Genomic DNA, 26404 nt, shown 5'->3' on the forward strand with positions numbered 1-26404 from the left:
AATTTTAAATCATACTGACATCCCATCACTATTATATGTTCAATTTTCATTTATAGGTTATTAGCCAATTAAAATGATTGATTCAGTTTCAGTGTTTCCCTTGGTAGTTTCTCGAATATGGTGTTCAATAAACTATATAAAGGGATGAGTACAAACTGAAGCACCATTCTCATGTAATTTTGTGTTCCATTGCGCCAGAAATCGCACGGCCGCTAAACTCCATGGCGCTGAGATCCTTCTTCCTCTCCAAATCCCAACTTCCCACTCTCTTCAGCCGCCTCTCCTTCTCCCCGTCGCCGCCTTCCAGATACTCCTCCTCCTTCCGCCAAACAACTCCATTCTGCACCTCTCCCGAAACCCCCGAGCCCAATAAACAAAACCCTAAACTAACAAACTTCTCCCCCTCCGATTCCGACTCAGACTCCGACGCCGCGCCGCCACCCCTCGACAAACCCAAAATCCCGCCGCCGTACAACCCGTTCAGCAAAGAGCCCGCCATCAAAGACCCCGACGACCCGAAGAATCTGCAGGAGGTGTTCGCCAAGATACGCGAGGAGGGCCTCATGAACAGCGCAGCCAAGATGTTCGACGGATTGTCTCAAGACGGCCTGACCCACGAGGCCCTCGAACTCTTCTCCCGGATCAAGGACAGAGGCGAGATGCCCGACGTGATCGCCCACACGGCCGTGATGGAGGCCTACGCCAACGCCGGCCAGGCCAAGGACGCCCACAAGGTGTATCTGCGGATGCTGGCGAGTGGGGTGGCGCCTAATGCCTATACTTATAGGGTCCTCATCAGGGGGCTGGCCAAGGCCGGGGCAGTCAACGAGGCCAGCAAGTATGTCGAAGAGATGGTGGGGCGGGGAATGAGGCCGAGCGCTGGGGCGTGTGTGTCCGTGGTGGAGGGGCTGCTGAGGGCGGAGATGGAGGATGAGGCGACGCAGTTGCTGGAGATGTTGAAGGCGAAGGGCGCGGCGCCGGAAGAGGGGAAGATGAGGGATGTGGTTAAGGGTAGGAGAGGGAGCGTTCCTCGTTTGGTGATGAATGTTTTGTATGGGAAGTGAATGTTTTTTATGATATCAATTGATGACAATTTTAATCAAACCAAGCTCGTAAAAAATAGTAGAAACCGTTTGAATACAAACCCAGAATGATTAAATGAAGATCCGTATATGCATTTTCTACCAAGAAGATACATAGCATAAATTTCTATAAAAACCTAAAAATCCATAGCTGTCAGAAACGGATAATGTGATGATTCCAAGTGACTAAAGAGCAGCCCATCGTTGCTGCAATACGAAGATGAGTATCCCAATTCTCCATAAGCCACCTTCCACTCTCCCACTCAAAATAGCTCTTCCACTGATACAGACTTCTTAGTATTCTCTCTTGCTAGGGCAATCCGATGCTCTATGACCAGATTGTCCACAGTTGAAGCACAAACCACCGAAGCTTCTGCCAAACATATTACAATCTGTAAGAGCCGAAAACTAAAACAGCCTTCTCAGCCAGGTATTTGGAATACATAACATACCTGTCCCTGCCTCCGAAAGATGGTGATCGGCTTGAATCTCTGCCCCCATAAGATGATGATCGGCTGGAATCTCTGCCCCCGAAAGATGGTCTGCTGCTTGATCGCCTGCTCTCGCTAATTAGCCAATCACTGCCACCAGAACTTCTTGAGGGTCTGGAGTTGGACCACCTGCTTGGACTTCTACCACCGCGGCCACCACTTCTGAACCCATCCTCAAAATCATCATCACCATTCAACCAATCCCCAGAAGATCTACCACCTCTGCCTCTTCCACCACCTCTTTGAGGGCGCCTTTCGTTGTTTGAAAACCTCCCGTAGAAATCACTTGGAGGCCCATCGTCTTGCAATGAAGGCAGCTGCAAGTGCAAGAAATATTAATGTAAAGTTACAGCCTTGATGTACATTCGAGACTTGCCAAATAAATCTGACTTAAGACAGCTAAAACCCGGTAAAGAGCTCACCTTAGAGATTTTGGTAACAGTGTTTCCAGGTGGTAGTTCCCTAGTTAATAACTCTCTTGCAATTTCTTCGGGTAGGTCAAAAACTGCTCCCACAACCTGATAGGACATCAGAATGCTTAAATAACACATAAAAACGCCATTAAAATTGCAGAAAGATGATTATCACAAGTATCTTGGATACTCACCTTTTCATCAGCAATGAGGTGAACTTTTCCAATTTCATCAGCAGCAGCAGTATACACATCAGACAGAAAACCAGTAACAGATCTAGCATTTAGGTACCCCCGAGAATGACTACTTTCACGGATAAGCTGTAATGTAACCAAACCCTGGAGGCAAATAAGCGGATCAAATACAATACTATTGCAAGCACAAGAGAATATGACCAGCAGCAAACAACTCATAATAATTTGTTAACCATTGTAATTGGTGCATGCTATCTTATCAGAATAAGTATGAAGAGATGGCCAGCATAGGAAAAAATCACAAATGAGGACAGCAAAAAATGCAGCAGCAAGTTGCATTCAATGATGGACATGCAAGCTACTTTTTTAGGAGATGAGACACTTAAACTGCGGAAACTTCCAATCATATCATTACCTGCTCGTGTGTAATAAGAGACCGAGATGATGGAGGCTGGGAAAAGCCACTCAAAGTTGCAATAGCAGCAGCAAGTGCCTCAACCCCTTGTTCTTCCATCAGCTTTTGAGCAGTTGGTGTGAAGTACTGGATAGATTCAGGATGAACTCCACCTAGGGTAGAAACGACTTGTGCAGCAGATGCTTCCAAAACCTGTTCAACTGAGGGTGGAGTGATAAACTCAAACCTGCACCCAACATCCCTCTCAAGGGATTTGACTGTCCTGCGCTGACTACCAGTGAACATCAAAACGGCAGTGCCTTCTTTTCCTGCACGACCTGTCCGTCCAGATCGGTGCACAAATGTTTCAGGGTCATTGGGAAGCTCATAGTGGATAATCTGGAAAATGAGAGAAACAAAATACAAATCAATTAATGAAATTACACATGGATACCAATCATGATGTAACCAAAAATTCACTCTCAACTGATGCAACACTATTGATGAGTTTCCAAAACTAAGAACCATTAAATGCGAACATAACATTGCAGAGCATCTAAAACCAATATTCATTCTCACTGTCTGAGATAGCTCTATTCTAGCATGATTCATGACACCCTAATGGAAAAGCAGATATAGAAGTAAATCAACAATATCCAACAAACTCACAAGGTCAACATTAGGAATATCAAGCCCTCTAGCGGCAACATCAGTCGCAACAAGCACTGTGAATTTTCCTTGTCTGAAACCATTTAGAGTTCTTTCTCTCTGGTGTTGGGAAATGTCGCCATGCAGTGCTTCCGATGGAATACTATTTGTTAAAGCCAAAGAGACTTCATCTGCATCTCGTTTAGTTTGTGTAAAAACAATTGTTTTTCCACCCCTAGCATAAACCTGAAAACCAAATTCAGTTTAAAGGTCAACCCACACAATAATCCCTAGGCAAATATCCAATAACAGAATTTAAAATTTGGAAATAGAAAAACACAATGTGAGAAGCAACAAATTTAGAAACAATGCTGCTAAATCATACTGTCACAAGATCGCTCAGAATTGTCCGCTTAGATGTCACTGTAGTTGATATGGCATATAACTTAATCCCACTAGCTAACTTCTCCTCTTGATCACCAACCTGTCAAACAAAACCAAGTGACATGGAGCCAGATGACAAAATGAAGTATCTGTTATGCACTTAGAAACATTATTTGCAATTAACATTACTAGGTAGTATTCTGAAAAGAAAATAATTAAGACCATGTGAGATTACCAGCAACAAATTAGACTCGCACATTATCACAAATATCTACTTAGTAGACATAATGAAAGTATCACTCCACCATTTAATTTAGAACAGAAAGGCATAAAATCTGATCTGATGAATGATGGAACTTTACCAGATCTATGGTCAGTGGGTTGTCCATAAACCTTCGAGCCAATTTCTTAACCCAGTTTGGCATGGTGGCAGAAAAAAGCATGCTCTGCCTCTTTGCTGGTAGTCTCTCCATAATGGTCTCGACATCTTCTTCAAACCCCACAGCAAGCATTTGATCTGCCTCATCAAGGACCAAGTACTCAACTTCTCCCAGCTTCAGGCTGTTATTTTTTATAAGGTCGATGATTCTACCAGGGGTTCCAACTACAACATCAATTCCACGGGAAAGGGCAGACTCTTGTGCATTATATGATACCCCTCCATAGATGCAAACTGTATTCAAATATGGAGCAGACTCCTTGAATTCTTTTTCCACTTGTTTAGCCAATTCCCTTGTAGGTGCAAGGACCAAGACCTTTGGAAGCCGCCCCCGCCTACAAAGAAATAGAGAAACATTAGTTTACCAATAGGACAGAAGCCAATGTAACACCTTACCAAACAAATATACCTTATGTCTTTTCCTTGTTGCAAGTCATCCAAACCTTTAATTATTGGAATGCCAAACGCCAATGTCTTTCCTGTACCAGTCTTTGCACGAGCAATTATATCCCGGCCTTCAAATGCTGGCGTTAAAACAGCTCTCTGCATAATAAGCCAACAAAGAAGAGTACAAATTCGTTACAAAATCTCAAGATAAAGTCTGGCTCTTTAAAAGATGAATTCAGTTTAGGTCAAGTACAAAGGATACATCTTTTTGCTCTAAAAATTAATATGATTTCCCTCACCTTATCTTATCCTTATCTAGTTCCTAAAATTCTTCTTCGTCTACATTTCTTAATAATAAGTTCATAAAAACGAAAACCAACTCAAGTTTAGCACAAAATTACAGAAACAAATGAAAATACGTAACTAAAAAACACCAATTGAGCAGGCAGACAGACATATACCTGAATGGGGAAAAGGCTAGCAATCCCGCGCTTCAATAGAGTGTCGACGAAACGCTGTGGCAATCCCAATTTGGAAATGTCGAGTTCATTCTCATCGACAGCTTCAATTCCCTCAGCTTCGCCCTCCGAATACTCGTACTCGGTGTCGCTGACGTCGAGGGTGCCTTTCCCGAACCCTCCGAGGCCGAACGCCTCCTCGCTCAAGAGAGAGGAGTTGGATGTTGCGACGGCCGAAGGGACGAATGAGAGTGAAGGACGGACGATGGAGTTAGGGCGGGAGGAAAAGAGCCTGAATGGGTTGTGGGCGGCGGAGAAGTGAAGGGATACTGGCGGAGATGGAGTGGGTTTCCCGCAATTCTCAACAGAGGGGCTGGTTCGGGATATGGAGGAGAGTCGAAGGGAAGAGGAAGCCATGGCGAGAAATGAGGTAAGGGAGGGAGAGGATAAGGGTGGAGGGGTTTACAACGTATGGTACTACCGGCTTCCACCTCGATGAGAGGGTTTAACCAATGGAGGAGTGTCTATTTATAGTACTCTTTGGAGGTGAGAGAGGGAATTTCATTTTCTCATTATTTTCATTTTTCTTTGGAGGTGAGAGGGTGATAATATTTCTCTTGCAAGATATTTTTATTCTTCTTTTTAAACATTTACCCTGGCCAATAAATATATGTATAAGCTTTTGATAAAAATAGCTAGATTTTATTCCATGACCAAAGCCTTAGAGCATCTCTAATGCACGGATGTCCCACTCGGACATCCACTAGGACTTCCCAAAAACACCTCATGCCACGTCACTAGGATTTCACATTCCACTGCCACGTCACTAGGACTTCCCCTGCACAATCCGCCATTCCCATCGCCCTTCCCACTAGGACTTCTCGCAATAAAAAAATCACAAATTCACAAATAAAACAATTTACGTTTATGGAAATAAAATTTCAACACGAATACGAACGGGAAAAATTAACAACTTCATTAAAAAAAACATACATGATTCGAAAAAAAAAATTACATAGTAATAAAACAAAAAAATTAATCACATCAACGTCAACCCCTCCGCGTCCAAACCTCTTCGATAATATCGTGCTGAAGTCGAACATGGGCATCTGTTTGCCGCATGTAGGCAAATGCACGCATCCGCTCGACCTCTCCATGAGATACCCCCATATTCACATTCGCAGTGGCCACGCCGTGACTTGGACCTGCACCCGTATCATCTTCATTGGTCCACTGAGTCAGCTCCGCAGCTTCATTTTCGACAATCATGTTGTGCATTATGATACATGCGTACATGACATCGCCGATGTTGGGAATATACCACTGCCGTGCAAGACCCTTCACTACCGCCCATCGACTCTGGAGCACACCAAATGCCCGCTCCACATCCTTGCGCGCTACTTCCTGACGGCTCGCAAAGTATGTCTTATTTTGTCCGAGCGGATGCTTGATTGTCTTCACAAAGACGGGCCAGTTTGGGTATATCCCATCCGCCAAATAGTATCTCATAATGTGCTGGTTGCCGTTGGCGACGAAACTGATGGCGGGACCAACGCCATTGCACTGAGCGTTGAACAGGGGTGACGACTGGAGAACGTTGATGTCGTTGTTCGACCCGGCGACTCCAAAATAAGCATGTCATATCCACAGCCGGTAGTCAGCTACAGCTTCAAGGATCATCGTGGGATGCTTGGCTTTGAAGCCGGTAGTGTACATCCCCTTCCAGGCGGCGGGGCAGTTCTTCCACTCCCAATGCATACAATCTATGCTGCCCAACATCCCAGGGAACCTGTGCACCGACCCATGCATATCTATCAGCCTCTGGCAGTCTTCGGGGCTCGGACTCCGAAGATACCGCTCCCCGAATATCGCTCTCACGCCTGCTGCCGCCGCTGCTCCCTCTGGTGTAGCAGCCTATCTATCGCACCTTCCACAGCGACCTCCAATTCATCCTGGCTATCACTATCACTAGCGCCCCCGCCACTATCACCCCCACGACCACTGGCCATTCTAGATATACTTGAAAATAGAGATGTAGAGAGAGAAACTTGTTAACACAAGTGGTGCGAATGAAATGGAGTTCAACGAGCCGTATATATAGAGTTTTAAAAAAAATTAATACCGGACGTCCGACCCACGCCACAATGGCGGACGTCCGCCCGCCCGTCGCCCGGACGTCCGAGGACATCCGACGTCCTTACAGGACGTCCGTATCCGAGTTGGTTCGTTACAATGGCGGACGTCCCGGTCGCCCGTCGTGGATGTCCGACCGGACGTCCGCCATTGGAGATGCTCTTATCTACACCACACCATCTTTTAATCCGATTGCTGAAATAAAATACTAAAAATTTCCCTAATTTTGATCATATTAATCGCATAAGGGTACGTGTCTTTTTAAAGACTGTTATAAATGATCGTTTCGATAATTAGAATTTATTTATTATTGGCTTTGAAATATAGGAAAGAATGAAGTGGAATTTAAATAACTATTGTTGTAGTTGTCATGAATATGATACTTTGTTTGCTTTTTAAACATAACTTAATTATTGTAATGATTACAAGATGGTGTTTTTTATAATATACGATGATTGTTGCTTTTAATATTTCAGTTAGAGGATTCTCCTATATCTCTAGAACTATCCACTGTCCTAATGAGTTCGCAGCCTTCGTTACAAGGTTATAGATTTTTTTTTATGAGAAATAATCTTTGTCATGCATTGCCTTATCATAGTTTTAGTGATCTAATTTATCTTAGGCCAGAAACAAAGGTAGAAGACTCTCCTAATCCAATGAATCTATCAAGGTCTCATACAAGTCTCCCACTATGACGTGATTCTGCATTGTGGTAAAACAGTTGATGGTTCGAGATTATGGTACAATTTCTTGGATTGTTGTCAATGTGGCATCCCTCCGATATTTGAGAGTTTTCACACGCGTGGGTACATGATTTTTTACAGTACATGAATTGGACAACCTTCTACTTTGAAATGTCGTAGACTAATTTTGCGACCAATTCACAACTCATAGGGTGTATTTGGTATAAACTTTAATGGTAAGTCATTCAAGGTATAGATCGTTATTTCAAGCACATAGTCACAAAAGTATTTGATTTCGTCTCTTATCTACACTGTTATGTTGGAGTGTACTAGGTGCAGTAAGTTGTGATTGAATTCACTATTGATAAGTAGTAAAAAAAAACTTATCACTATAGAAATACAATAAGATTTCTACTGCTATGAGAGTATGCTGCGAATGCGAACCATAAAGTGTCTCACATCCAGCTAAATCCAAATGTGTGAAAAGAACATCATAGCAGGTGAGAATCCTTGAATAAGAGCAAAAAGCTCTGCTTCAAAACTAGCCGCGCCCTAAAGGGAATACAAAAGGCCCTGAGAAGGCCACTATCAGAACCACGAATAATGTCACCACCTCCCGCCTCTAGAGTCGAAATAGAAAAAACGACTTCAGTATTTAGCTTCACCCACATAGCATCCAAAAGATTCTAGAGAACCATGGAGGAAACGCATAACATGTTGTTTCGAAGGTGCAAAAAGCAAGGAATCAACATATGAGGAATAACCTCTCCAATAAAGGGGTACAAGCTTCCTGACCACCACATAAGTACGAAGGTGATAAACATGCCAAATAATGTGATAATGTTGGAGATGAATGCTTGCGACTATTCTTATCTGCCCATATGAACCAAACAATCAAACAAGGTATCAAGAAACTTACATGTAAGGCGGGAGCCCTTGTGGATGAATTCCACTAGTGACCTAATTTAAGTGCAATATCAGTACTCGTCTGAATAGGTGCAAATAAGAAAATCAGGCGATGACTCACAACAAATACACTTGGAAGCGAGAGAAATACCACGAGATTGAAGCGTACGGTCCAATGGAAGTCTATTGAACAACAACCTCCATAAGAACATTGAACACGTATATAGTAGGGTCACTCTACAATTTAAAATCATCCCCAAGTTGAGGTCATTGAGAACTTGCTATGGCATGTGTCAGACTCACCTCATCACATCCTCGACGCCCACTTCAATGAGCGTAACTCTACTATCATTAAGAAAATCGGTTGAGACGCTAAACCTAGTATTTATCTTATACAACATATCTTCATCCAAACATGCTCATGCTAAAAAGAAAACACATTTTTTGGTGGAATATCACTCATTGGATGACACAAGTCGCAAATGGGGTGAGCCCCAAGCCAGACGTCATCCCATAAACTAATATTCCCTTACCAAGAGACTAATAAATAAAATCATGAATGTGGCTCCATGTACAACACAACTATGATCTTGTCAATTATCTACAGTCGGAGTGGGAGTAAATGATCAACATGCATGCACCCACAATATATAGGCACTCTCAGATATGTGATGGAATCATGGAATTGTATCTCTCTGAAAGCCTCCAACCTCTTCCACCATACCTGCTTAGTCCATATACTTAGTTGCCAAATAGAATTGGTTCTTCTCATTATTCACCATCCGAAATATTCTGCTGAATAGTGATCTATATACTGCATCAATCTCTCAATTGAGTCCTGATGTGCCCTCATAAAATAATGATGTCAATAGCATACAGGAGATAATATACAATATGAGCTTTATTGCAGCAAGAATGTGATCAAATGCAAACTCTAAATATTATACAAACTCCAAATTATGATCTGGACCGTTAGGAAATGTCAACAGATGACAAAATATTAGCAACAAAATATTGTGTTAAAAGGCTGACACAATGAATGTAGCAACGGCTAGTCTTCGGTTCAAGAAAGGAACTCAAGAATCAGTTGAGAGTATGTTATCTCAACAGATCAGGGAAGTTTTTTGGGAGTGGTTACAACCGAAGATGGGGCAGCATATAATGCTGAGCTGAGCTGAGCTTCATCATTAGTTAGTTTTTCATCCCCTCAATCTACTCACTTGATAGCTACTTCTCCTAGTTTCTTGGTCGTGATTTCAGAGAGTGTTGGAGAGTAAATTGTAATCAATAAGTGTATAGCATGTTCTTGAGCGAGTGTGTCTCGAGTGTTGTAAGCAATTGATCAATAAAATAATCCCCTTTCTCCCGTGGACGTAGGTTCTTTGAAACCGAACCACGTAAAGCCCTGCGTCTTCAAATCTTGTTTTGGTTATCTGCTGCACAGTTAGTGTTCGATGAATTGCTTGTGTGGGTGTGTTCTTCATTGATTTGATCGTGGTCTTTCCTCTCAACTTGACACTGTCTGTGGGAATTACAACCCATCGCGATGTCGACAGCTAAGTTCGATATGGAGAAGTTCACAGGAACAAACGATTTTGGGCTATGGAGGCTCAAGATGAAGGCTGTGATGATGTAGCGTGGTTTATGAGAGGTTATCAATGGAGGAATGATGAGGCTGACGACAAGGTTGGAATCATGAAGCATGATTTTCAAGATAAGGCTTACAACACCCTAATCTTGAGCATAAGTGATAGAGTCTTGAGGGAAGTTTCGAAGCTGGAAACGGCTGCTGAAATATGGAGTAAGTATATGACAAAATCCATCACGAATAGGCTCCACTCGAAGCAGAAACTCTTCACCTTCAAATTTTCAGAATCAAGAAGTATTGGTGAACAACTTGAGGAGTTTGCAAAGTGTGTAGATGATTAGGGAAAATATTGATGAAGCAATCAAGGATGAGGACAAGGCTCTAATGCTTCTCAACTCACTCCCAAGATCTTTGGAGCAGTTCAAGGATGTTATCTTATTGGGAAAAGACTCCAAGGTCACCTACGAGGAAGTCCATTCCGCTTTGAAAATGAAAGAAATTCATAAATCAGCAAGCAAACCAGTAGACTCTGCAGCTGAAAGCCTCAATGTGAGAGAATATGGGAAAAAGTCTGGAAAGAAGAAGTTTCAAAAGAAGCAGAAATTAGGGAAAGAAAAGTCAGTGGATGAGAAAGAATCCAATCATGTCACTACTGCAAGAAACCCGACCATCTAAAGAAAAATGTTATGCTTGGAAGAGAAAGCAACAAGAGGAACAAGGTGGTCAAAATACAGTTGATGTTGCTGAGGAACCACAAACAACCCAGGTTTTGAATGTAGTTGCACAGAACATCAGAAATGTTTGGATTGTTGATAGTGGCTGCAGTTTTCATATGTGCCCACATAAGGAATGGTTTGAGGATCTCCAGGAGTCAGATGGTGTTGTATTGCTTGGAATGACGAAGAGTGTAGAGCCATGGGAAAGGGAAACATCAGACTCAGGATGACGGATGGATAAGTCAAGATCCTATCAGAAGTTAGATATATTCCCAACATCAAAAGAAATCTAGTGTCTCTAGGTGTACTTGAAAATAAGGGGTGCACAACTACAATATCAGATGGGTTGCTCAAAATTCTTAAAGATTCAGAAGTGGTGATGATAGCAACAAGGAAGCAGAGCCTATATTTTTTGCAAGCTGAGGTTCTTACTGGGCAGATGAATTTTGTTCAAGGCTCGGATATGGATTCTTGGCATCTTAGGCTGGGGCATGTCTCAGAAGCAGGACTCAAAGCTCTGGTCAAGAATAGAGTAATAAGTGCTGCAAGTTCAGATAAACTAAGCACTTGTGAAGATTGCATATTGGGAAAAAGCACAAAACAACCCTATGGAACTGGAAAGCACACTTCAAAAAGGCCGCTCGACTACACACACAGTGATATATGGGGGGCCATCTCCAGTTCCAACAATTGGAGGATGCAGGTATTTCTTGACTTTCATAGATGATTATTCTAGGAAGATGTGGATCTATGTCATGAAAGAAAAATCAGATACTTTTGAGAAGTTTAAAGAGTGGTGCACTGAAGTGGAGGTTGAGAAAAAGACTTCAATGAGATGTCTAAGAACAGATAACAGGCTTGAATTCTTGTCCCATGAATTTGATGGCTTCTGTAAAATGAAATGAATAAAGAAGCATAGGACAGTTCCAAATAACCTGCAACAAAATGGGCTGGCTGAAATAGCTAACATAACTATTTGGAGAGGGTTAAATGCATGTTGTCTGGTTCTGGAATGGAAAAAAGGTTCTGGGGTGAGGCTGCTGCCACTGCACTGTATTTGTTGAACAAGTGTCCCTCTTCAGCAATAAACATGGAAACTCTTGACTATAGATGGTTCGGGTTACACGCTGACTACACACAGCTGAGGCCTTTTGGCTGCAGAGCATATTCTCATGTGAAGAAGAGTAAGTTGGAGGCAAGGGCAATTAAATGCGTTATGCTAGGATATCAGAAGGGGGTTAAAGGCTATAGGTTATGGTCAATGGAGCCTAGAAACAACAGAGTCATCATCAGTAGAGATGTGACTTTCAGAGAGAAAGAAATATCATATCTCATGCAGCATGATTCAAAGTCCAAGAAGATAAATAGTACTTCAATCAAGGTGGAGCTACTGGAGGGTGAGGAATCAGATGCTGCAGGTAACTCAGATGCAAATGAGGGAATTGTAGAATTATCTGATGATGAAATAGTTGAAGCAGAGGATCTACGAGATTATCAGTTGGCAAGAGATAGACAGAGAAAGACTATCACACCTCCTGCAAGATACAACAATTCCAACTTAGTTTATTATGCTTTATGTGTAGCTGAGGGCATTGACTATTCAGAGCCAATCAATTATAAGGAAGCTTTGAAAAGTAAAGAAAGAAGCTGGTGGACTCAAGCAATAAGAGAAGAAATAGAGTCACTGCTCAAGAACAAAACATGGATTTTGGTAACAAGATCAAAGCTGCAAAAATTGATTGGGTGTAAGTGGATTTTTAAAAATAAAATCGAGGTTGCTCAGGATAACAAGATCAGATTCAAAGCAAGGCTCGTTGCTAAAGGCTACACACAGAAAGATGGGATTGACTACAATGAAGTTTTTTCACATGTGGTCAAGCATAGCTCCATAAGGATACTCATGGCAGTGGTGTGTCATAATGACCGGGAAATGCAACAAATGGACGTGAAGACAACTTTTCTTCATGGAGAACTGGAGGAAAGCATCTATATGGAGCAGCCAGAGGGTTTTATAGAACCTGGAAATGAAGACAAAGTGTGTTTATTGAAAAGAAGCCTCTATGGCCTGAAGCAAAGCATCAGGCAATGGAATAAGCGTTTTGATGAGCACATGATGACTATTGGACCTGAAAGTTCAAAATATGATGGCTGTGTTTACATGAAGAAGAGAGATGGGGTGAAAGTAGCATACGTACTTCTATATGTAGATGATATGCTCATTGCAGGATCGAGCAAACAGAGATTGATCTGGTCAAGAGGGATTTGAGTAGCAGATTTGAAATAAAGGATTTAGGGGAAGCCAAAAGAATCTTAGGAATGGACATTATCAGATACAGAAGCAAAGGCATATTATGGTTAACTCAGCAAGACTATGTGAGTAAAGTCTTGAAGAAATTTCAGATGAGTGAATCAAAAAACAGTTGGGACTCCCCTGGGGCAGCATTTTAGATTAAGTGCTGAACAGAAGCCTAAAACTGATGCAGAAAGATCACAAATGCAAAGAATACTGTTTGCTAGCATAGTGGGCAGTGTGATGTACACGATGGTGTGCACGAGACTTGACATTGCCCATGCTATAAGCTGTGTTAGTAGGTACATGGCAGACCCGGGCAAAACTCACTAGCAGGCTTTGAAGTGGGTACTGAGGTACTTAAAGGAGTCTGAAAGTAGAGGGATATTGTATAAAAGAGACTATGATGTCAGTAAAGATGCAACTATGGGCTTCTGCGATTCAGATTTTTGCTACTAACTTCGATTATAGAAAATCTCAGACAGGATATATTTTCACACTTTATGGCTCAGCAGTTTCATGGAAGTTTGGATTGCAGTCAGTGGTTGTCTTGTCTACCACCGAGGCTGAATACATTGCTCTAGCTGAAGTGTTGAAAGAAAGTTTCTGGATCAAGGGAATTCTCAAAGACTTTGGGATCTTACAAAAGGCAGTCACTCTGCATTGTGACAACAACAGTGCCATAAGTTTGTCCAAGCATCAAGTGTTCCACGAGCAGAGCAAACATATCGACGTCCGGCTGCATTTTGTGAGGGATGAAGTCAGTAAAGGGGAAATGAAGATACCAAAGGTAGGGACTGAAAACAATCTTGCAGATATGTTGACAAAAGTCTTGCCAATTGCCAAGTATAATCATTGCTTGGATTTGGTGGGAGTTCTCAAGAGGTAAAGTTTGAAGATGGAGACAGAGGGGATTAAGGTTGATCATTGTAAATCCTAGGTGGAGATTTGTTGGGTTAAAAGGCTGACACAATGAGTGTAGCAACGGCTAGTCTTCGGTTCAAGAAAGGAACTCAAGAATGAGTTGAGAGACTGTTATCTCAACAGATTAGGGAAGTTTTTTTGGAGTGGTTACAACCAAAGATAGGGCAACATATAAATGTTGATCCGAGCTTCATCATTAGTTAGTTTTTCATCCCCTCAATCTACTCACTTGATAGCTACTTTTACTAGTCTCTTGATCGTGATTTCAGAGAGTGTTGGAGAGTAAATTGTAATCAGCGAGTGTATAACATAGCTTCATCATTAGTTAGTTTTTCATCCCCTCAATCTACTCACTTGATAGCTACTTTTACTAGTCTCTTGATCGTGATTTCAGAGAGTGTTGGAGAGTAAATTGTAATCAGCGAGTGTATAACATGTTCTTGAGCGAGTGTGTCTCGAGTGTTGTAAGCAATTGATTAATAAAATAATCCCCTTTCTCCCGTGGACGTAGGTTCTTTGAAACCGAACCACGTAAAGCCCTGTGTCTTCAAATCTTGTTTTGGTTATCTGCTGCACAGTTAGTGTTCGACAAATTATCTGTGTGGGTGTGTTCTTCATTGATTTGATCATGGTCTTTCCTCTCCCAAAAAATGTCAACACAATATCAACAGTTGAAACTGTGTTGACATTTTTTGTTGATGTGATTTTGTCATCTGTTGGCATTTTCTAACGGTTCAGATCACAGTTTGAAGTTTGTACAATATTTAGAGTTTGCATTTTATTACTACTCTATTGCAGCATCTATATATCACGTCTCTATCTCCTTCAATCAACCTATCCAAACATATAGTAGTATATCAATAGTATGCAAACATAAAACGATTACGAAAGATACAATCAGAGAATCACACTCTCAGGTGCTCATAGGGTGGTTGGTTCTGGATGGGCAGAATTCCAAGAATGGCCAATGATCGATTCCAACTACTCCCGTGTAGTTGCAACATCTCTTATGCATACGTGTGAGACCTTAGGAGGTGGACTTCTAGCAGGACTGTGGGTTACGGTCCACCCCTTAGCAGACTACTGCGTACCCTGATTAATCACCCCTCACAATACAGTCGGGCCATAATATGAGGGGTTTAGGGTTGGAGTTTCAAACTTTTTTTTTGCAAGAAGGGAACCATCCTCTCATGCTAGTGAATAATTTAATATCTAAATTGTGGGTTAGATTAGTAATTAAAGTGCTATTATTGGGTATCATTAGTGATTTGTTTGTATGAGGAAGATATTAAGTTATTTTATGAAAAGTTAATGAAACGTGTATTATTATGATTAGAGTAAAGGCCAAAATTGGTCCTAAACATATGGTCATTTTACAATTTTGGTCCTATACTTTATCTTTCGGATTTTTTGGTCATGTACATTTTAAATCGGATCATATTTGGTCCTGGACTAACAATTCCGTTAAAAACTAACGGTCAACGGGTTTAATCCCGATTTTGACCAAATTAGACTTTTAATTCTGATTTTTTACTCCCTAATTAATTCCATAATTATTTTAGTAAATATTCATTTAAAATATCAGAAATAAATAATAGATTAGGGCTTATTTCATCTTCCTTACATCGCTCATTTTCTTTCATCTTTTCCTTCCTCTCATCTTTCATCTTCTTCCTTCCTCTTCCTCTTCTTATGGAGATCAGAAACAAGTGTTGAGAGAGAGATCAGAAATGCTACGACACTTTAGCTAGAAGAATTCAGTTACCGGCTTCGAGCCGATCAATTTCACTGCGGCGGAGGCAGAATTTGCCCCTCTGCCCGTCCTGATACTTTTGCTCTAGCAGTGTACTGCCCGATATGCTTGACCGGAACTCCGACTCCTATGCCCGCAACTCTGAAGCCATGGAAAGCCTAATTTCTCAACTACACTTGTTTCTGACCAAAAAAATAAATTCGCGCTGGTGTCGCGGCAGGAGCATTTCTCCGAGAGCGCGGTGTACTCGACAAAGGCGAGATTCAGCGAGGGCAGTGGCGCGCACGATGTCTTGATCCGGTGCGGCGGAGGGGAAATGGAGCAGAATCCGATTTTGTGGGTGTGCATGGATAAGAAGACGGTGATGAAGGTGCAGTGGAATTTTAGGGGGAATCAGACGATTTTTGTGGACGGAATGCTGGTGGATTTGGTGGGGAGCCCTAATCTATTAATTTATTTATGATATTTTAAATGAATATTTACTAAAATAATTAGGGAGTAAAAAATCAAAATTAAAAGTCTAATGTCGTCAAAATCGGGATTAAACCCGTTGACCGTTAGTTTTTAACGGAATTGTTAGCTCAGGACCAAATGTGATCCGATTTGAAATGTATAAGACCAAAATATCCAAAAAAAAAGTATAGGACTAAAACTGTAAAATGGTGATATGTTTCGGACCAATTGTGTCCTTTTAACTCTTATGATTATGATTATGATTATGATTATATAAGATGTCACTTTTTCATAGAGCAGCAAATGTCATTGAATATCACTTATTATTAGTTCAATTGAGAGCTACTCATAGTGAAATACCACCAATTCTCCATTAAATAAAAGGAACTCAATTGATTTCTCTTTTCCAATACTAATACTCATTTTGTTATTTCCTAGTACTAGAAAATAATCTCACACAGCAGAAAAATCTACGTAATCTAAAGCCGCCATTAGTGCCAGTCTGTCACGAGGTGTCTTCTCCCGCTAGCATTCATTTACAGCGCAAGAATTTGTTCTTTCCCTTGATTGATTACACCAATCCCAGTTCATTCTATTTCAATTCCGATCATTTCGCTTTTTATTCGCTCGATATCTCATCACCATTTTTGGGAACAATTGCCGGTTCTTTCCGCCGATTACATCGATAATGTGAGTTCACAATTTTTTTCGTTTTATGTTCAATTTGATCTGCAAGATTGGCAGCGTTGTTCATTATATACTTTGTAGCGACAGTATTTATCTTTATGTTGCCCTTTCCGGAACCCATTTTGGATTTTCGTTATTTCCCGTAGTCTCGACTTAATTGGATGTTTTTATAGTAATTTTTTCAACTAGCCTCTGATCATTGTTTGCAATGCCAGTTTCTGCTGTGGGAACCTATACCCCCTTCTGGTAGGGATTAGGGTTCTTACATTTTTAAAAGGGATTCGGAGAAAATAGTTGGATTGGTGTATTGCAATAAAAAATTTTCCAAATCAGCAGCCGGATTGGGGAAGTTCTGAATTCAAGCATTAAGGTAGTAATTATGTGATAATATGTTATCCGCTTCTTAGATTTTGAACTACCCTTTCTCTATTTATTTTGTACCATCACATAAATGATTGCTGTTTGTTAATCGATTAGGATTTCTCTTGGAGAAGAGCGTCGTTTGGGTGACTGACGTTTAGTGTCTGCATAGGGGATGGGGCCAATATACTACATACTGATAGCATTGCCTTGTACAATTGGCGCAATGACATTGGCAGTTCTCCACATTTACAAGCATCTTTTGAATTATACTGAGCCCACATATCAGAGATACATTGTCCGAATCATCTTTATGGTTCCTGTAAGTATCTTACTGCTCTATGTTGCACTTACTGCTTGGCTTTGCTGTTCTTGCTGCTGCTAATAGTTCACAATCGTTATTTGGCTACTTTCTTTTATATAGTGTTTCTAAATTACTTTAGTTGGAAGACTTTGGAAGCGTGTCTTGTGTTGTCATGCAGGGTTTTATTTCAACTACCAAGTTTGTAAATTCTCGGATGCCAGGCATCTATTGAGCATGAAACTTTGGTTGTTTTAACTGGATTTGTGGGTTAACATAACGTGCCTTTTACAATTCTTATCATAAACAATATCAAGGTATAATTCATACAGTTCAACAATTAAATGAACTGTGAGAACAAAGTTTAATTTAAATGTCATGTCGTAGGAAAAGCCCTTAAAAACATAATTGTTATTGTTATCATTTTAAACATAGGTTCTCGGACAAACTGGTTTTTGTAATAATAATATTATGATAAGAAACTCACTGTGTAGGTAAAAGTTTAAAAAGCCGTCCAATGCTTGACTGCATGAACACCTAATCCTGCCTTCGACTGAAAGGAAATTCGTAATCTGATGGAATAATGAAATAAGCAACTTTGAGGTTCCTTTGAAATGAGGCATGAAAAAGGGATCCAGTACAAAGACGTTCCCCCCAATTCTTTTTTCACCCATGTTTGAATTGTGGTACTCATGAAAGTTCCTCCCTTCGGAATCACATTGTCTGATGGATAGGACAAAGCACTTTTAAGCCTTTGGTATAGGGGGAATGTTGCTCAAAGGATTTGGGCTCCTGGCTACGAATTAGACCCCCCAATTTTCTTTTTCTCCATTATGTGACACACGGTGAACTTTGGGGACGTATTCGTCTTTTCAATTTGAGTTTTACTCACATCTTTGGTATAAAAAATCTTAGAACTATGGCACACACCCGTCAAAAGATAGAGAGAAATTGGCAATGAAGTGTCCATTTAAAGATGATGTCTCCAATGCACATATATGAAGCAAAAAGTCTAGTGCATTGTCTACAACCTTTGGCTATGGAGGATCTACGAGCTTCTTTTTAATTGCTACATGAGTGAGACAAGCATCGGCCCTTTATAGTATTGACACACTCAGGTAGCTGTGCAAGCACTGTCTCAAGAAGAGGAGAGATTTGGCGCTGCTGTCTCAGGGAGAGAGACAAGTGCCTATCACGGAGAGGAATAAGTGCCTTGCAGGAGTTCTCACAGTTGTTTGTGCGCGACTGAAATCAAAATGGATGCTTCTATGCAATACTGAATGGAAGGAACTACCACTGCGCCAATGTTGTCAAAGCAGTATAGCGGTTCATGGCGGTTCGCCCGAAAAATGCCACAGGGATATAGCGTATCGGTATGGCGGGATATAGCGGTCATTAATTAAATATATAAAATAATATTTATATATTCATATATAATTCAAAAAATTAGAAAATAATAAAAATATAACATTAAAAACTCTAAAAACATGTAATAAAGCATAAATTAGAAAACAATTATATAAAAGTCTAGCAATTAAAGTCTTTAGTTCAAGTGTTCAACAAAACATAAAACCATGATAAGCTCAATAGACATCAATCATCAAGCTCAACATAGTCTTCTAGCTCATCATCATCACTATCATCGGCATCCATTTCATCTTCATCCTCCATTGCTTCATCCTCTTGATCTCCACTTACACTATCCTCAAATTCTTCCTCTTCCGATTCTTCATCTACAAGCGCAAGCCTTTTCCTTTTCCCTTTCCCTTTTCTAGGTATGATAGGTTCTTTTTTCTTAGAAACTCTAAGACAACTTGAACTAGATGTAGAAGATTCTTTCCTCTTCTTTGACCTAGTATATGTCCTAGGCTCTCCAACACCCAAAGCCTTATACACCATGTTCCAATCAAGTGTGTCATCGTCATCATGAACCAAATGATTACCACCATCAATATCATCATCATCATCCAACTCCCCAACTAGCCACTCATTGCACTCATCAATATCATCGAGAATAATAGGATCAAATTCATCGGTTGCACTAAGCTTGTTCCTATCATGCAATTTTTGGTTATATTTCACATAAACCAAATCTTACATCCTCTTATGCTCGAGCCTATTTCTCTTTTTTGTATGAATCTACAAAATAAATATAATTAATCACATAATTGTTATTTATAAATATTATTAGAAATGTCAGTGACTGCGCTGACATTTTTTGTGTTGACGTTTTTCAGAGGCAGCAATCCTAGAAAAAGATGTATTGCAGCAGCACCTTCTCGATTCTATTTACTGTTGAATATGCAATCAATTGTCGAGTCAACACCCTTCACTACCATCTTCTTCATCCTTTTTTGCATCCGGAAGGTTGGGCAAATTGATAATGTGAAGGGTATTTAAAGATGAAAAGGACTTTCAAACCAAACTTTATAATGAAAGTAAAAATATAAAAAGAGAAGAAAAATATGAGCTTGAGGAACCTGTCGCGAGCGCCAAGAACGGATACAGCTGCCCATATCAGTTGACTCAAGTAGGATAACTTTTCAGGAGCCTCTAAATGACTTAACTCTAGGATTTAATAACCAAAGGAAACTAGGGCCCCCAAAACAAAAGCCTGTTCCATCCTTTTATTCTTCTAACCCTAAGTAACTTAATCAATCAGTAAGGAAATACTTAAGTAGCAGTATTAGGAATGTCTATAACAGATCTGATATAGGATAAAGAATAAGGCTCTTGTTTGTGAGTGGCCAGTATTTTAGAATATATCTGTAACTGTGATAATAAGGTGGGTTGATCTTTATTACCTTATTCTACTGTCTTAATGATTGATGGCAGGTCTAACTGAAATTCCTTGAAAAAACTCCTTAACTAGAGAAAGATCCTTCCAACATCACATGTAAAATATAAATATAACATATTATCGTAGACACCCGATATCAAGATGAAACTTTAACTAACTGAATCGTAAACCTTATTCTTGATGTCATGCCTGTGTTAGGGAAAAGAGGCGAGAAAAGTTGGAACGAACAGGACGAACAGAAAATATATTGATATAATAATTGAAATGAAACAAAAAATACTCCTCTTGCGAGGCTAATCCTCATACAAGGCCCTACGGTTTAATACCATGATTTTACTAAATTCATGACTTGCCATTCCTCTGAAATCTATGTGAACTTATTTATAGGACTCTCAAAATACTAAGGAAATCTAGATGACATTTAAAGTTAAACTTATTGACTTCTACTGTTTAAGGATAAGACTTCTGGACTTCTAATAATTAAAGACAAACTTATGGCCTTTTAGGATATTTCTGTACTTGTTATGCCGTTATATCTGATATTTCTATATTTATATTTTTGTGCTCATGCCAGAAGCAAAATAGAAAAAAATAGTTGATTTGTTTGAGTAGAGGTTGAACTGGACATATTTCAAATTCGCTTTATCATGTTGGTTGAGTGTCCTGACCATCTTGATATCTGTTATCTAACAGGTTTATGCATTGATGTCTTTCTTATCTCTGGTCCTAAACAAAAGCACAATTTACTTCAATTCAATAAGAGAAATGTAAGTATGGCTGAAGACATTTCTTTCTTTGTTTTTGAATCTCTCTTTATATTTGCACAATATGGGTAATATGTATGAGAATCTCTATTATGCTCCCTTCTTAAAAAACAAATGGCTGTTAATAAGTACTGAAGAGTGGTGATTGCATAAGCAGCATAACTTTATTGCCTATGTCCTCTTGACCTTCATTCCCTTTTTTGGGGATAAAAGTCATTTTTGTATTTGGTTGACTCTTTTGTCACTCTTTTTCTTCATTCTTTCTATAAAATTCCTCATATTATTTTATTAAGTCTTGAGTAGTATATTCTCATCGATTTTGTTTTTAATTGCATACTCATCGAGTATTGCTTGTCTTGATGAACTATTGTATTTATTGTTATATGGTTTCTTTTCCATCACTCCCGGAACCCCCTTCTAGAAAAAAATCATGAATGAACGCTAGGTAATGGTCCTGATTATGAGGTTAAAATGTTTTTCTTGTAGGAATAATCATTTCTAAAGGAATGCCCATCCCATGCGGATATCATCAAATGATCCTCCCCTGCTTAGTATTTACCTATTTTTCTGTCTCGGCTATTAGGCTACCGGAGATAAATACAAAGATATCTTTAATCTATTTTTAAGTTTAAAATTCACCATGAAGTCAAAGTTTGGGCTCTAATTTTAAAAAGATTAATAATACTAATACTAATACTAATACTAATAATGATAAATCTTAAATTGTTAATTGTATCTAATTAGTGATTATCAATTGTAATAATGAAAATTTCTTACACTAGTATAGGAATTACACTGCCATTCAAGTTCAATTCAACGAAAAAAAGGAATTATATTTCATTCATACCACATTCCTTATGGATACATTTATTTCAATCCTTTCCATCATAATTCCATTCCATAATTATAACATCCTCCTTCATACTAGTGACTCCCTAGAAATATTATTTTTCCTTTAGTTTAGTATGGGAGAGACTGTGTTGGAGTTAAATTCAATTCTTGAAGCTGGACACCCATCTTATTCGTCCATAAGATGGAACCTTGCTTTTCTTTCTAGTATTTGGGATTGAGTTCATTGTCCATCTATCCGAGATATTGTGCAAGTGATAAAGAAATAATTATTTCTCGATGGGCATAGGTTTGTGATGATACTCAACATAATTCTCATCTTTTTGTAGTGCACCATAAAGTTGAATAAAATCGTTGAATGACTTGACTGCTCTGTGCTCACGTGAATTGTGAGCCAAATATTAATGGCATAAGCTTAAGGGCTCAACTATTACTTTGTATGCATGGTATCCTAATATTTCCTGAATGATTATTAGTATCTTATTTGTCCTCTCATAACCATTTTCTTTTTGCTCAAAAAGTCTTTGTCCCCAAATGGAAAAACATCTCTATTACCACGGAACGGTGTGACTACTATTTTTTTGCCTTGCTAGGTATTTTTCATGCCTCAATTCTTCAAATTACATAATTGGTCCAATATGCTGTTTTTAGATTTTTTGATCCATGAATATGATTATTCTTTTTTAATAGGATGAATATGATTATTCTTAATGTGCTTGTCTTTTGAAGGTACGAAGCATGGGTCATCTATAATTTTTTGTCACTGTGCCTAGCATGGGTTGGTGGTCCAGGAGCTGTTGTCGTAAGTCTGTCTGGTAAAGTTCTGCAGCCAAATTGGTGCCTAATGACGTGTTGCTTTCCTCCAATTCCTTTGGATGGGTAAGTCACTACTAGTAATCCATGAAAATATAAATTGTTTGAGTGGAGACAAGTATTTAATGTAGGCATCATAATCATCCACTGTACCATCTGTTTAGTTTCTTTCAATTTTAGTGTGTTTTAATATATTATGCTGATTTTTTTTTTTTGGGGGGGGGGAGGTTGAGAGTAGGTTTATCTACATGGTTATATACTTGATTATCGAATTCTTTTTTTTCCGTCAAATTGTATATTCTAAGACTACTATATTTGAAGGTATTTCATTAGTTAATTTGTTGATGCAGCAGACACTAATAATTTAATTGCTGAGAAATAGTGGCTTATTAATCTTCAATTTTTCGAGAATTGTTGGATTGCCTGATTTAATTGGCACGGGTCAGTTAGTTGTGTAGCTGTTTTTGTAATTGGTTTTACATGTTACCTGTTGCTTTTCATCATTTTGAGCAATTATTGTTTTTGTCCTGTTGCTCAGTCGTACTTAATGAATTCTCCTTCAAATCTTGTTTATGCTGTATTATTTGGAACCTCTGAAATTTTCAATGGAACGGATATTGCCCTATGGATGCTGTCCATGGGAATGTTGAGCTTCCTTAGGTTGTTCTTAGTTAACCTATGGTTGCTATGCTGTACAGGCGTTTTATACGTAGGTGCAAACAAGGATGTCTGCAGTTTGTGATCTTGAAGCCCATTTTAGTCATTGTTACCTTAATGCTTTATGCGAAAGGGAAATATGAAGATGGAAACTTCAATCCACTACAATCATATCTTTACCTCACCATTACCTATACCATCTCATACTCGATGGCACTTTATGCATTGGCCTTGTTTTATGTAGCTTGCAGAGAGTTACTCCATCCATTCAATCCTGTTCCCAAGTTCATCATAATCAAATCTGTAGTATTTCTTACATACTGGCAGGTAAGATCAGAACATTGCTTCTATTGCTATGTTGAAACATTCCTTGTTCTTTACTTTCCACCTACATATGTCCTGTTCTTTGACTTGAGTGTCCCCATCATATATCAGATATTAAGTTAACTGTGTTAGTAGTATATAAGCTGCTATATCTTATTCGATTAAGTTGTTTTGTTTATTTAGTGGTTCTCTTAGACTAGTCTTGAACTCCCTTCGTCCCATTCAAGATGTCCACCTTTCCTTTTTAGTTTGTTCCACCCAAGATGTCCACTTGCTATATTTGGAAATAAATCCCTCTTAACTTTCTCCTCATTAAAATATTCAACTACCTTTTTTCTCTCTACTTACTCCACCTAACAATTCCTCCTAAAATCCCGTGCTACTCAAGAATGTGGACAACTTGAGTGGGACGGAGGGAGTATTAAACTGTCTCTAAGACCATAAGATTAGTTAGTCTAAAAATGATGAAAAGTTGTTACTTAGGATGAAATATCTAGAGATGTAGCAGCAAATTGCTTGGAAGGAAGAGATTTCTAGGAAAACTGTCTTTGTTTGTAATATGTTTTCTTCATTATGCATTGATCTCTTGTTTCAACTGCGACTCAACGAATATGTGTCTAGTATTTCAACTGTTCTCTGGTTTCGTATTGTTGCTCTTGCATACTCATCAAATAGACTCACAAGTCAAGATGTGTGTTTCTGTTACTCTGAGCCATCAACAGCAAAACACAGTGAGCTAGCTATAAATATAATCACTGTATATATGTTCAATCTAAGATTCCTGATGATGAGAAGAGGTGTCCTACACTCCTACTGAATTATGGATTCATGGTAGATAACGTTGTGTTGTACTTACACATGCTTCTACTTCAGATGCAGTATCATTCTTGCCATCCTATGTATTTTCTCATATCTTTTCTGATTAATGATAATCACATTAGCCTATCTCTATGTGGCCACCATCACTTCCATGCTATCTCCTCATCTGTAGAATTAGATTTGGAGTATAGAGTAAACCATGAGTCTTGTCATCAGGTTTAAAAGAATTATATCTTATCCATCTCATAGTGCTGTGGCAGATGCTGGGACTGGGGGCTTGTGTTTAATGTTTACTATCATAACTAGAGCATTTTTTTGTCGTGTTTCTAGTCACTTTCTGTGGCTTGCCTATTGTTTCACATTTGCTTTTACCTTTTCTGGATTGCAATGGGATGCCTTAGATTTCAAAGTTGCTGTTATTTTGGAACGGGTGTTGTTATGTGCTTGATAACCTATCTTGTGTGCTTCATCATGATGAATTTTCTCTTACAGGGTGTTTTGGTTTTTCTTGCTGCTAAGTTTGAACTTATTAAAGATACTACAGAAGCTGCAGAATTTCAAAATTTTATAATCTGTGTGGAGATGCTTATTGCGGCCATTGGGCATCTATATGCCTTCCCTTACCAAGAGTATTCTGGTGCAAATATCGGCACAAATCACGGCTTTACTGCAAGCCTTGCCCATGCTTTGAAATTGAATGACTTTTACCATGATACAGTACACCAGGTAAGATCAAAGCTTGAGGGCTTCATTCAAATGGAATTCATGCTTCGTACTAAAAGTATTCTCACAATCTGCATCTGGAATTTTTGCGCAGTTTGCACCTACCTACCATGATTATGTGCTCTACAATCCTAGTGAGAGCGAAGATGGAGCAAGAAAGTACAGGGCACGGACATTTGTCCCAACTGGTCTTGAAATGGACACAGTTAGAAGAAACAAAAACATGTATGGGAACAAGCTGGAAGATGTGCAATTATCCAGTGTATCATCGTCGGGGAGTAGAACTCCTGAAAATTCAGATGCTGCACCAGATACTCTAAAATTGGAGGCTGTAAACTCTTCGTTGCTCATGGATACATCGAATGCTGACTCTGTGCCCTATGATCTTTCACTTGTTGACATAGACATGTCTAGTTACCCAGCAGAGGTTCCAGCAGCTAATGAATCCGAGACAAGGTGACGGATGCGGTCTGTAGAGCATCTGAATGCCGTGTATGTTCCTTTTTTCCCCCTAAAAAAGTGAAAAGAAAGTAGGTCTCTGTGTCACTAGAATCTGCTGGCATTATGATATGTACATATAGTTGTTGTAGAGACATGTTTTGACATTTCGTATAGGAGGTTACATTGTTGGTTGAATGTCTTGATTGTTTCGGAACTAATATTTCTTGCTTTTGTTTGATGAATATTCTTACTGCCCTTTACTTTCTAAAACGATTGAGCAGTGATCACGCATCTCATTTGGTTATATTTTTGGATAAATGATCGATTTCGTCTCTTTAACGCAAATGCTAATCTCTAAAAGTAATCTCACACACAAAATAAACCAGCACTTGATAATTGGGTTTAAATATCCTGACAAATTGTTATTGGGTGTAATTGCCCTAGAGTAAACTTCTGCCATATTCCATCTTTTTAAATAAACGTGACAAACTAAACATAATTGGGTAATCTTTTATACTTCTTTGATTCTT

General features: G+C 39.4%; 3 protein-coding genes across 5 annotated transcripts; 2 read left to right on the plus strand and 1 right to left on the minus strand.

The window, feature by feature from the left end:
* The first annotated feature begins 103 nt into the window (after positions 1 to 103).
* On the plus strand, positions 104 to 1144 carry LOC121741460 (pentatricopeptide repeat-containing protein At4g38150-like). Its single transcript, XM_042134221.1, has one exon. The coding sequence runs from the start codon at positions 222 to 224 to the stop codon at positions 1062 to 1064; it is 843 nt and encodes a 280-aa protein (XP_041990155.1). The 5' UTR covers positions 104 to 221; the 3' UTR covers positions 1065 to 1144.
* Positions 1094 to 5396, minus strand: LOC121741459 (DEAD-box ATP-dependent RNA helicase 3, chloroplastic-like). The gene is made up of 10 exons (XM_042134220.1): positions 4894 to 5396; positions 4455 to 4588; positions 3969 to 4380; positions 3608 to 3706; positions 3244 to 3468; positions 2596 to 2973; positions 2181 to 2324; positions 1996 to 2091; positions 1535 to 1890; positions 1094 to 1455 (listed from the first exon to the last, which is right to left on the minus strand). The coding sequence occupies exons 1-10, from the start codon at positions 5305 to 5307 to the stop codon at positions 1377 to 1379; spliced, it is 2337 nt and encodes a 778-aa protein (XP_041990154.1). The 5' UTR covers positions 5308 to 5396; the 3' UTR covers positions 1094 to 1376.
* An 11367-nt stretch (positions 5397 to 16763) lies between these two features.
* Positions 16764 to 26118, plus strand: LOC121741909 (transmembrane protein 184A-like). 3 transcript variants are annotated; one of them, XM_042134860.1, is made up of 8 exons: positions 16764 to 17026; positions 17239 to 17393; positions 17501 to 17705; positions 21178 to 21251; positions 22827 to 22976; positions 23609 to 23894; positions 25203 to 25436; positions 25528 to 26118. In XM_042134860.1, exons 3-8 carry the CDS (start codon positions 17559 to 17561, stop codon positions 25891 to 25893), a joined length of 1257 nt encoding a protein of 418 aa, XP_041990794.1. In that variant the 5' UTR covers positions 16764 to 17026; positions 17239 to 17393; positions 17501 to 17558; the 3' UTR covers positions 25894 to 26118. The 3 variants fall into 3 exon arrangements, with proteins under 3 accessions (XP_041990794.1, XP_041990795.1, XP_041990796.1); XM_042134861.1 differs by having other exon boundaries at positions 17556 to 17705; XM_042134862.1 differs by lacking the exon at positions 17239 to 17393 and having other exon boundaries at positions 17556 to 17705.
* The last annotated feature ends 286 nt before the right edge of the window (positions 26119 to 26404 follow it).

This window comes from Salvia splendens, chromosome 7, assembly GCF_004379255.2.
Source record: "Salvia splendens isolate huo1 chromosome 7, SspV2, whole genome shotgun sequence".
Classification (NCBI taxonomy): domain Eukaryota; kingdom Viridiplantae; phylum Streptophyta; class Magnoliopsida; order Lamiales; family Lamiaceae; genus Salvia; species Salvia splendens.